The sequence below is a fragment of the Oncorhynchus kisutch genome, linkage group LG4, assembly GCF_002021735.2.
Source record: "Oncorhynchus kisutch isolate 150728-3 linkage group LG4, Okis_V2, whole genome shotgun sequence".
Classification (NCBI taxonomy): Eukaryota; Metazoa; Chordata; class Actinopteri; order Salmoniformes; family Salmonidae; genus Oncorhynchus; species Oncorhynchus kisutch.
Window position 1 is genome coordinate 41,209,022 of NC_034177.2, and position 13,286 is coordinate 41,222,307.

The following is a 13,286-nucleotide window of genomic DNA, read 5'->3' on the forward strand; positions in this document are numbered from 1 at the left end:
TGAGCTCCGTTTGAGACTATCCTACCAACAGGACGTTAAAAACTGTAATATCTTATGTTTCACCAAGGTTTTCTGCGCATCGGCAGGACAAAACAGCTGCGTCCGTCCGGTAAGACGAGGGTGGGGGTGTGTGTCTATTTGTAAATAACAGCTGGTGCGTGATGTCTAATATTAATGTAGCCTCGAGGTATTGCTCACCTGAGATAGAGTACCTCATGATAAACTGTAGACCACACTATCTACCAAGAGAGTTTTCATCTATACATTTTTTTAGCTGTCTATTTACCACCACATACCGATGTTGGCACTAAGACCGCACTCAACGAGTTGTATAAAGCCATAAGAAAACAAGAAAATGGTCATTCAGAAGTGGCGCTCATAGTGGCCAGGGACTTTGATGCAGGCAAACTTAAATGTTTTTACCTAATTTCTACCAGCATGTCACATGTGAAACCAGAGGGGAAAAAACGCTAGACCACCTTTACTCCACACACAGAGACCCGTACAAAGCTCTCCCTTGCCCTCCATTTGGTAAGTCTGACCATATTTCTGTCCTCCTGATTCCTGCGTACAAGCAGAAACTAAAGCAGGAAGCACCAGTTACTCGCTCAATACTGAAGTGGTCAGATGACACGGATGCTACACTACAGGACTGTTTTGATGGCACAGATTTGAATATGTTCCGGATTTAATCCAATGGGATTGAGTAGTATACCACATCAGTCACAGGCTTCATCAATAAGTGCATCGACGACGTTGTCCCCATACTGACCGTACGTACATATCCCAACCCGAAACAATGAATTAGATGCAACATCCGCACCGAGCTAAAGGCTAGAGCGGCCACTTTCAAGTAGCGGGACACTAATCCGGACACTTATAAGGAATCCCGCTATGACCTCAGATGAACCATCAAACAGCCAAACCGTCAATACAGGACTAAGACTCTCGTCAAATGTGGCAGGGCTTGCAAACTAATACAGACTACAAAGGGAAACCCAGTGACGCAAGCCTACCAGACGGACTAAATTACTTTTTATGCTCGCTTCAATGCATGCAACACTGAAGCATGCATGAGAGCACCAGCTGTTCCGGACAACTGTGATCACGCTCTAATTAGCCGATGTGAGCAAGTCCTTTAAACAGGATGTGTACTCAGAGCATGCGCGGACCAACTGGCAAGTGTCTTCACTGACATTTTTACCCTCTCCCTGACCGAGTCTGTAATACCTACATGTTTCAAGCAGACCACCATAGTCCCTGCCTAAATGACTTAGAACTAGCATCGATAGCACCATAGTCCCCACCCCGTAGCACTAGCGTCGATAGCTAAGAACTGCTTTGAAAGGCTGGTCAGTGTTCACATCACCAACCCTGGACCCACTCCAATTCGAATACCGCCCCAACAGCTCCACAGATGACGCTATGTCAATCACACTCCACACTGCCCTTTCCCACCTGGACAAAAGGAACACCTATGTGATAATGCTGTCCATGGCTACAGCTCAGCATTCAACACCATGGTGCCCACAAAGCTCACAACTAAGCTAAGAACCCTGGGACTAAACACTTCCCTCTGCAACTGGATCCGGGACTTCCTGACAGGCCACTCCCAGGTGGTAAGGGCAGGCAACGACACATCTGCCAAGCTGATCCTCAACACGGGGGACCCCCAGGGGTGCGTGCTTTGTACCCTCCTCTACCCACTGTTCACCCAAAACTGTGTGGCTAAGCACAACTCCAACGACATCATTAAGTTTGCTGATGACACAATGTTGGGTCTACCTGTTGTAATCGGTGCATGTGACAAATACAATTTGATTTGATGTCAGAGCAAAAACCAAGCCATGAGGTCGAAGTAATTGTCGATAGAGCTCTGAGACAGGATTGTGTCGAAGCAAAGATCTAGGGAAACGTACCAAAAAATGTCTGCAGCATTGAAAGTCCCTAAGAACACAATGGGCTCCATCATTCTTAAATGGAATACGTTTGGAACCACCAAGACTCCTAGTGCTGGCCACCCGGCCAAACTAATTAATCGGGGTCACTCTGACAGAGTTCCATAGTTCCTCTGTGGAGATGGGAGAATCTTCCAGAAGGACAAGCATCTCTGCAGCACTCCACTGATCAGGCCTTTATGGTAGAGTGGCCAGACGGAATCCACTCCTCAGTAAAAGGCACATAACAACCCGCTTGGAGTTTGCCAAGGCACCTAAAGGACTCTCAGACCATGAGAAACAAAATTCTCTGGTCTGGTCTGATGAAACCAAGATTGAACTCTTTGGCCTGAATGCCAAGCGTCACGTCTGGAGGAAACCTGGCACCATCCCTACGGTGAAGCATGTTGGTAGCAGAATTATGCTGTGGGGATGTTTTTCAGAGGCAGGAACTGGGAGACTGGTCAGGATCGAGAGAAAGATTAATTGAGCAAAGTACAGAGAAATCCTTGATGAAAACCAGTTCCAGAGCACTTAGGACCTCAGACTGGGGCGAAGGTTTACCTTCCAACAGGACAACGACCCTAAGCACACAGCCAAGACTACGCAGCAATGGCCTCGGGACAAGTCTCCAAATGCTCTTGAGTGGCCCAGCCAGAGCCAGCCAGAACCCGATTGAACATCTCTGGACCTGAAAATAGCTGTGCAGCGACGCTCCCCATCCAACCTGACAGAGCTTGAGAGGATATGCAGAGAAGGATGGGAGAAACTCCCCAAATACAGTTGTGCCAAATTTGTAGTGTCACACCCAAGAAGACTCGAGGCTGTAATCACTGCCAAAGGTGCTTCAACAGAGTACTGAGTAAAGGTTCTGAATACTTAAATGTTCTATTTTAGTTTTGTCATTTTATTATTAGTAATTTCTTTCTCATTATGGGGTATTGTGTATATGTATTTGTATTTGTTATGGATCCCCATTAGCTGCTGCCAAGGTGCATTCAACATGTCAATAATACCTCTCACAAATATAAGTAGTGATGAAGTCAATCTTTCCTCCACTTTGAGCCAGGAGAGATTGACATGCATATTATTAATGTTAGCACTCTGGGTACATCCAAGGGTCAGCTGTGCTGCCCTGATTGAACAGTAGTGCGACAAAACTATGGCCTGTATGTCAGAGTCTATCTAGAAGATAGCGAAGGAGTCAGGCACAGGACACAGGTAAGAGTAACAAACACTGATTTACTCAATCCAAAAATGTAACAAAATCCCGTTCCAAACAAGGACAAAACAGGACTCAAAATCCAACACACCGGAATACACGAAAGACAGAAAGGGAAACCAGAGGGTTAATTAAAGAACATAATTATGAGATGGGAACCAGGTGTGTAAACAGACAAAACAAAAGGAAAAATGAAACATGGATCGGTGGCGGCTAGAAAGCTGGTGGCGTCGACCGCCGAACGCCGCCCAAACAAGGAGAGGGAACAGCTTCGGTGGAAGTCGTGACACTGTAGGACCTGCCTTGATGATATTGTGTTAAGAATGCAGAGTAGCGCTTTTTTATGGACAGACTTCTCCCCATCCTAGCTACTGTTGTTTAAACTGTTGTATGAGTTTAAAATCCACGGTTACTCCAAGCAGTTTATTCTCCTCAACATGTTCAATTACCACATTATTCATTACATTTTGTTGAGGTTTCGGGTTTAGTGAATGATTTGTCCCAAATACAAAAAAAACTTTAGTTTTTGAAATATTTAGGATGAATTTATTCCTTTCCACCCATTCTGAAACTAACTGCAGCTCTTTGTTAAGTGTAGCAGTCATTTCAGTCACTGTGGTAGCTGGCGTGTATAATGTTGAGTCATCTGCATACATACTGTGCCATCCGCATACAAAGACAGTGGCATGTCGTTAGTAAAGATTGAAAAAAGTAAGGGGCCTAGACAGCTGCCCTGGAGAATTCCTGATTCTACCTGGATTTTGTTGTAAAGGCTTCCATTAAAGAACACTCTCTGTGTTCTGTTAGACAGGTAACTCTTTATCCACAATATAGCAGAGGATGGAAAGCCACAACACCTACGTCTTCCCAGCAACAGACTATGTTCGATAATGTCAAAACCCACACTGAAGTCTAACAAAACAGCCCCCACAATCTTTTTATCATCAATTTCTCTCAGCCAATCATCAGTAATTTCTGTAAGTGCTGTGCTTGTTGAATGTCCTTCCCTATAAGCGTGCTGAAAGTCTGTTGTCTGTTCGTAACAGGCTGATTGGTCGGCTATTTGAGCCAGTAAAGGGGGCTTTACTATCCTAGGCAGGGGAAGGACTTTTGCTTCCCTTCAGGGCTGAGTGCATACACTTTCTCGTAGGCTTAAATTGAAGATATGGCAAATAGTAGTTGCAATATTGTCTGCTATTATCCTCAGTAATTTTCCATCCAAGTTATCAGACCCCAGTGGCTTGTCATTGTTGATAGACAACAACAGTTTTTTCACCTGTTCCTCACTTACTTTATGGAATTCAAAATTACAGTGCTTGTCTTTCATAATTTGGTCAGATATACTTGTATGTGTAGTGTCAGTGTTTGTTGCTGGCATGTCATGCCTAAGTTTGCTAATCTTGCCAATGAAAAAATCACTAAAGTAGTTGGCAATATCATTAGGTTTTGTGATGACTTTGCTGAAATCTGATTCAATGAATGATGGAGCGGAATTTCATTTAAGGTGCTCTAAAGCTTTTTACTATCATTCTTTGTCCTTTATCTTTGTTTCATAGCGTAGTTTCTTCTTTTTATTCAGTTAAGTGACATTATTTGTCAATTTGCAGTGGGTTTGCCAATCAGTTTTAGAGACAATAGACCTATTTGCCATTTATTTTGCCTCATCCCTCTCAACCATACCATTTTTCAATTCCTCATCAATCCACAGGGATTTAACAGTTTTTACAGTCATTGTCTTAATTTATTTGACTAGACATATCAGTTAAGAAAAAATCTTATTTACAATGACAACCTACACCAGCCAAACCATAACCAGGACAACGCTGGGCCAATTGTGCGCCGCCCTATGGTACTCCTGATCATGGCTGGTTGTGATACAGCCCGGGATTGAACCAGGGTTTGTAGTGACGCCTCTAGCACTGTGATTCAGTGCCTTAAATCGCTGCGCCACTTGGGAGCCCGCAGTGGGTGTATTTATTATTAACTGGGATAAGCAATTTCAGGAATGTGTCAAGTGCAGCGTCTAGTTGCTCCTCATTACACACCACGGACCAACAAATATTATTTACATCAACAACATAGGAACTGCTACAAAACATCTTGTATGACCTCTTTTACACTATAGGCCCAGCCTTTGGAACTTTGATAACCTGAACCAGGTTGCAGGCACTAGATACAGTTTGAAGCTTTCTCTTGAGTGGGCAGCCTGATGAAAGCCAGTAATATTTAAATCATACATTATCAAGCATTTCACACATGCTATCCAGATACGGACTGTTAGCACTTGGTGGTCTATAGCACCTTTCCACCAGAATGGGCAGGTGAGGCATAATGAACCTGTAGCCATATTATTTCAACAGTATTTAACATGAGATCCTCTCTAAGCTTTACAGGAATATGTTTCTGAATATAAACAGCCACATCTCCACCTTTGGCATTTCTGTCTTTTCAGTAGATGTTATAACCACGTATTGCTACCACTGTATCATCAAAGGTATTATCTAAGTGAGTTTCAGACATTGTCAGAGTATGAATGTCATCTGTTACTAGCAAATTATTGATTTCATGAACCTTGTTTCTTCCTGCTAGGGCACACCACCTCAGTGCTAACAGTATAACTCTGGTTCATAGGCACATGATTACTGCATACAATAGCTGTAGGATCTGTAGAGGCATTCAGGGTAGTTAGAGGGACATAAATTAGGTTACTTACATTGTGTCTTCCAACACCCCTGGGATAATGTACATTTGCAAAAGTATTATTATGACTCAGCGACACAATGGTAGGGATTCCTTGAGCTGGGTTTGAGTCATTGATAAGTAATTGTCTCAACGCAGCCTTATAATGCTGTGAAAGGATCCAGGAACCCAAATGATTTGGGTGGATACCATCCTCCTTATAAAACAAGCTTTGTTTCCAGAAGGTATCAACATTGTCAATAAATGTTACATCCACCGAGCTGCAATAGTCACATAGCCAGTTATGGAGGGCTAAAGGTCTGCTGAAACGTTCAATGCCATGATTTAGGGAGGGCAAAGGGCCAGATATTATGGGGTGTTTGTTGGTGTCAAGTAGAGACCAACTCAATTCTTTAAAATCCATCTTCAGCTGTTCTGAGCTGCCCTGTGTGTAGATTGATGAGGGAGAAAAACGATTTAATCAATTTTAGAGTAAGGCTGTAACGTAACAAAATGTGGAAAAAGTCAAGGGGTCTGAATACTTTCCGAATGCACTGTATATCGAAAATTCCTGTATATGCGTTCATTCCTCTGAGTGACTCAGGCCTTTTACTGCCAGTTATGTGACAGAGACCTTCGATAGAATGCCAGCACATCTAAGAGGCCCTGTTAGTTCCAGGTGTCACCTCAGGGAACAGACGGATATGCATGCAGACATACAGACAGGCAGACAGACAAGATACGTTCTGTGTGGCCTCGTCTCAGTTACTTAGATCAGTGTGCGAGAGGAAGAGATACATTGAGGATAGCATGAGTGATACTCAGTGGAGAGATGCCTGAGTGGTCCCGTCTGGAGGCGTGTGAAGAACCTTTTGAGCCGGGTGACAGATTACAGGCCACTCATGTTGCTACGGTGACTGTCACAGCTGGCGGAGATGAATCACCCATCAGCGTTCTTCTGTAAACCACACGTACACAGCCGTATTCTGCTGACGAGTCTATCATTTATCTCTCTCCCTCTCTCTCTCCCTCTCTCTCTCCCTCTCTCTCTCTCTCTCTCTCTCGCTCTCTCTCTTTCTGTCTCTCTATCCCAGTCTTTCTTCCACATATCATTGACCGTGTCATTTCCCACTCCTCCTCCTGCATGTCTTGCCCACCAACACCGCCCCCCGTCTTTCTCTCTTCCCTTCTCTCTCCATCTTTCAATCCTCTCCCATCAAATTGAACAAGCCTCTCTACCCCATCATCCCACTCGACCAGTCTATTACTCTCTTGTTCCTGGCTGAGTATCCCAGTGCCCAGCACCACACAGCAAGCAAATCACTGTTGACATTTTAAAAGGCACTTGATCAAATGGCACAGAGTGGGCTGGCTATGTGAAGGCCCATTTGTTCAATGAGCTCAACATCCCAGCAGACATGAGCATTTGTCTTTGACCAGGCCGGCTCAGAGTAGCTAAATCAAAGTGGCAGGCAAAGCCAGGCTCATAACCATAATCAGTCTGCTGCTGCTTGGACTATGTGATTGATACAGTCACACACAGTGTGTGTGTGTGTGTGTGTGTGTGTCTACACACAAACCTCTTTATATACGTGTGTGTCTGTGTTAATGTCTGTGTACACATAATGAATTTCTCCTATTCCTCCCAGCTATCGGACTTTTGTCTCCGAGGACGCTGGCCCCAACACACTAGTTGCCACGGTACTGGCTAAGGACCCAGACGGTGATGGAATAGTGTACTCATTTACAGCTGGCAACGAAGGGGGCAACTTTGTCATTGACAGCCAGAAAGGTGACCATTTGTGGAATGCTTTGTACTTCTTTTATGATATGTCAATACTAATTGACACCAAAGGTTTATGAAAAAGCAACAATTTCAAAAGAACCGCAGACTGTTTGTTTATTGAAGTCATAAATACAAAGAACTACATTACTGTATATCCAGGGCTTTTCTTTTGTTCCCCTAACATAGTTTATTCTCTCATATAGAAAATAGTTCTGGCCTGTGTACTCTGTATTTTGTGGCTGTGCAATTTATCTTTTTTTTTTTTTTACCCTCTGATCCGTAACCAGCAGGACATTTGTCTGACAGGGTGACATTTGTCAACCAACCCTTTCAATTCAATTTCACATTAGTTTTTCTATCATAGCTCACAATCTACAGCTTCTACACTCCCAGCCTCCATCTTGAGTCTATTTTCCCTTCTCATCCGTCCTCCCTTGCATCTTAAAGATAAGGCAAACGCCGAGCCTGCCCCAGGGATAAGAGACATAAGCGGTCGCTAGGGAAACGTTTTTAATTTTTTTATTATTTTTTTTTTACATTTTAAGAATGCAGTTGGGGTCTCAACTTACTATAGAGAGTAAGAATAGTAGAATACACCAGGTGCAATTTCGACTGTCCTTCAGCAGTTTTTCTCTTGTTATGTCAGTCACTGAAAGTCACTCAATAAGCCATGTCAACCATTTTATGATTGGTAGTTAGTCTAGCCAGCTATCTAAACCATCTAAACCATTGATTTTGTTAGTCCTTCTAATTGAAATATCATATGAACATGGCATAAGTCATGGCAAAATGGGTAGAATTGCAGGAAATTAGCTTGAAAACTGCAAAAATGTCTCTCCGCCACATGGCAAAATGAGTAGAAATGCAGGACAATAGCTGTAAAAATGCAAATATTTTCTCTCTGCCCCGTGTCTAAATGAGTAGAATTGCATGCCATTTGCTATAAAATTTAAAAATGTTCTGTCTGCCCCATAGTAAAATGTGTAGAATTGCAGAAAACGGCAACATTATCTCTATGCCCAATGGCAATGTATAAAATTGCAGGAAATTAACTCTAATCTTGAATGTTTCTCTCCACTGTCGAGGGGGGGGGTCACTAAAATGTTTTGCCGTGAGGTGGGGGGCCCTCAACCAAATCTTGCTTAGGGGCATAGCCCTGGGTAAAGAGCAGGCTACTGTAGGTTAATATGAGAACAGAACGTTTTTTAATGGAAATTAGTCACTTGCCAAAGAAATTATAATAATAAAAAAAACATATATACTGTACAGCAGGTTCTGTCACAAAATGACCTACTGTAGGTGACAAAGATCTAGATGGATATTGTAATTCGTCAGCATAGTAACAAACCCTCACCTCGCAACTCAACCCAGCAGAGAGAAATATTTTCAGTTTTAAAGCTAATTTCCTGCAATTCAAAACATTATGCCATAGAGAGAAGGGAGCATTTAGCCATTTAAAGCTAATTTCCTGCTATTCTGCATATTTTCCATGTCTTATGTGTGTTCATATGATACCAGGAGTCGAATCCCGACCAAATTCCTAAAAATGAAAAATGGAAGAAAAAACAGTTTGAACCCATTCTGGGTCCGGATCTGGCCCGCGGTCCGCCTATTGACTATGGCTGCTGTACAGTATGGCTAAAACAACATGAGACCGGCTAAGTACAGTATATTATAGTTAATAATTTTGTGTCTAGACTGTGGAGACCTCCTCTACCACAGACAATTAGTGAGCAAGAAGTAGACGAGTGAAAGAACTCAGAACCCTGCCTGTTGTTTTTAATCAGGAGGAGCAGTGAGAGATGAGTGATACAACAAGAGGAAAAACTCCCTGTGCTCTCTCTCTCTCTCACATCAATTACTTTCCCCCAGATCACAAGAAGCTCATCCTGAACCCATTGATGTCGGTATTTACAGAGAGAACAGTTGACTCAGATGCTGTTCTCCTTTCGTTGATCCTTTTTTCCTCCTTGTTATGCAAAGGCAAGACAAGGAGAAAACAAGGACATCTAACGTGCATGTATGTAGCCTGGTTAACCTTTAGCCCTTGTCACCTTCACATGGGAATGGGGACCTCTTCTCAGCTGAGCTGGGTGAAAGTACAGTTGGGGACATAAAAAAATGAATCTGTACTAAACTGCAATAAAAAATGTAACTGCACCACCAGGGGAATATTTAAGAGACGTATTTAATTACATGGGTTATAGTTAGATAATTGCTAACGAACTTGGTGCTTGGCGTCACCCTGCGACATGGTAAGAAGTCACATTAACAATGTAACTGGCTGCGGCAAAGGCATTTTGAAAAAGTAACGTTTTAATGTCTTCAATCGTAGGTAGTGGTCCCTTGCTAAGGTTGTAATGGTCCTCTCGTCTCATCTTTTTAGGGTTGATCCGGCTGCGCTCCACCCCCCCTCCCAAGCTCCAGGGCCTGGAGTATGTCCTCAACGTGACGGCTACGGACGACAACGCCTCCGGGGGGCCACACCCACTCTCTGCAACTGCCCGGGTCATTGTGGGTGTTGATGACGTCAATAACAACAAACCCATCTTCGAGAAGGTGAGGGAAAAGTATTGTGGATGATGTCCCTTTATACACACAGTAGTACATTGGACTGTATACAGGAAAGTAGTGTTACAATTGTCTTCTATGTAGTCTTCTCTGTCAATGTCTTGCGCTGTCTGTCTGTCTGTCTGTCTGACCTTCCAACTCTCTCTCTCTCTCTCTTTTTCTCTCTCTCCTACTTCCCCTGTCTCTCTACAGTATCCCCCTTATGTTTCCCCCAGAGCTCTGATTAGTGCACATGCTATTTGAAGACAGGCATTTTAATTAATTTATGAAAAAAGTGACGTATCATCATGATATACTATGCCTGGCTAACTAACGTCCTCCTTAATTAGGAATGATGTATACTTGGTCTGAAAGGTCTTCATAAAGTTCGTAAAGTCATGAGGTACAGTGGATGGCTGGAAGGTGTCGAGGTGATACACTAGATGACCAAAAGTATGTGGACACCTGCTCGTCGTACATCTCATTACAAAATCATGGGCATTAATATGGAGTTGGTCCCCCCTTTGCTGCTATAACAGCCTCCACTCTTCTAGGAAGGCTTTCCCCTAGATGCTGGAACATTGCTGCAGGGACTTGCTTCCATTCAGCCACAAGAGCATTAGTATGGTCAGGCACTGATGTTAGGCCTGGCTCACAGTCAGTGTTCCAATTCATCCCAAAGGTGTTAGATGGGGTTGAGGTCAAGGCTCTGTGCAGGCCAGTCAAGTTCTTCCACACTGACCTCGACAAACCATTTCTGTATGGACCTCGCTTTGGCACAGGGGCATTGTCATGAATCTTCTAGAATGACATTGTATCCTGTAGCTTTAAGATTTCACTTCACTGGAACTAAGGGACCTAGCCTGAACCATGAAAAACAGCCCCAGACCATTGTACCTCCTCCACCAAGCTTTACAGTTGGCACTATGCATTGGGGCAGGTGGCATTCTCCTGGCATCCACCAAACCCAGATTCGTCCATCTGCGTGTTTCTTCACTCCAGTCCAATGGTGGTGAGCTTTTCACGGAACCCAAACCGGGTGCGCGCGTGCACCATCGTGCATAAATGTATTTTGTCCCCGCACACCAAGCGCGATCATAACACGCAGATTAAAATATCAAAACAAACTGAACCAATTACATTAATTTGGGGACAGGTTGAAAAGCATTAAACATTTATGGCAATTTAGCCAGCTTGCTTGCACTTGCTAGCTAATTTGTCCCATTTAGCTAGCTTGCTGTTGCTAGCTAATTTATCCTAGGATATAAACATTGAGTTGTTATTTTACCTGAAATGCACAAGGTCCTCTACTCTGACAATTAATCCACACGTAAGAAGGTCAACCGAATCGTTTCTAGTCATCTCTCCTCCGAGGCTTTTTTCTTCTGTTGACTTTATATTGCAATTGGCAACTTTCATAAATGAGGTGCATTACCGCCACTGACCTCGTTCGTCATTCAGTCACCCACGTGGGTATAACCAATGAGGAGATGGCACGAGGGTACCTGCTTCTACAAACCAATGAGGAGATGGGAGAGGCAGGACTTGCAGCGCGATCTGCATCACAAAGAGAACTGACTTCTATTTCAGCCCTTGACAACGCAGGCGTTCGTTGGCCCGTGAGAGCAGTGTGGGTGCAATAATTGAATAATATTGATTTCCACATTTATTTTGCAACGCTCGTGTACGCCTGTCACAGGCTGACTAGCGGTGTAGTCAGCCTGTTACACACTATGCGTTTCAGCACTCAGTGGTCCCCTTCTGTGATCTTGTTTGGCCTAGATGTTTCCACTTCACAATAACAGCACTTACAGTTGACCATGGCAGCTCTAGCAGGGCAGAAATTTGACGAACTGACTTGTTGGAAAGGTGGCATCCTAGGTGCTGAAAATCTCTGAGCTCTTCATTAAGGCCATTCTACAGTCAATGTTTGTCTATGGAGATTGCATGGCGGTGTGCTCAATTTTATACACGTTTCACCAACAGGTGTGGCTGCAATAGTCAAATCCACTAATTTGAAGGGTCCACATACTTTTGCATATATAGTATGTTCTTAGTACTTTGATATTCATATTGCTAATATGTAAAGTTTCCTGTTGGGCATATTGTGATCTCTCTCTCTCTCTCTACTAACAGTATTTTACTTATATGTGTATTAATTTAACAGAGCTCTAGTGAGTCACTGGAGACTCTGTCTCTGGGGCAGACTCATCAAGGATAAGGTAGACATGATACCAGGGAAAGACAGGGTGGGTGGGGCAATGTTGAGTTGTGGTTTGATGCGGTGGTGGACCTTCAAAGAAAGGAATGGCATTGCTCTATTTTCAATCCTATCACGTGTACTGTGCAAATGTCTACATAGTACAATGAGTATTTTCTAACCTAATTTCTGGATTCAGTCTGAACCCATCCCATCTGCCATTTATTTTTTTCGTTATCTTTCTGTCTCTCTCTCCCACACCTTATTTTCCCTCCCTCAGTGCCAGAAGTACAGGGAGCAGGCGTCTGTGTTGGAGAACCAGCCCACAGGGACCTTCGTGCTGCAGGTGCACGCGGTGGATGCAGACGAGGGGGCCAATGGGAAGGTCAAGTATGGCCTGATGCACAGAGACAGAGCCATGCCTGCCTTCAGAGTCCATCCTGACACAGGTAGGTACAGAGGGCAAGGATCCCAGTTAGCTCTGGTGGTACTTGTTGAATTAGCCATAACCAAGCAGGATGTGTAGCATGGAAACAATAAGGATTTAAGACCAGGGGTAAATGCGTAACAGGTTTAACAATTCCCATGCAGTCTTGATACTCTTAATAATATATATTTTTAATGGTATTGTCAAATAAATGCCCTTTACATACCTGTACAATTGAAATTAAGTATTACACCTCATACTTAACTTCTATTTATCGACCTATCGATCACGTTTTGCAGTATAACAATGTACGGTTTTAATCATAAATGGATCCATGATAAATATAACAATAATCAATAATGTCATGACAAATACAGCTATCCTATTAACGAGGTGTGACTAAGTTCTTGAGTTTTTCCCGACCACTCAGGAAAAAACTCAGGAAACAAAATTATAGAACAAAACTAGGGCCCAGAGCATTTCCT

General features: G+C 43.3%; 1 protein-coding gene across 1 annotated transcript in view; it reads left to right on the forward strand.

The window, feature by feature from the left end:
* LOC109888892 (neural-cadherin-like) overlaps nucleotides 1–13,286 on the forward strand; it is a 112,197-nt gene that overhangs the window by 39,602 nt on the left and 59,309 nt on the right. Inside the window, exons 7-9 of the mRNA XM_031821516.1 lie at nucleotides 7,488–7,630; nucleotides 10,011–10,183; nucleotides 12,655–12,823. Coding sequence (XP_031677376.1) covers nucleotides 7,488–7,630; nucleotides 10,011–10,183; nucleotides 12,655–12,823 — 485 coding nt within the window. The remainder of the gene's footprint in view (nucleotides 1–7,487; nucleotides 7,631–10,010; nucleotides 10,184–12,654; nucleotides 12,824–13,286) is intronic.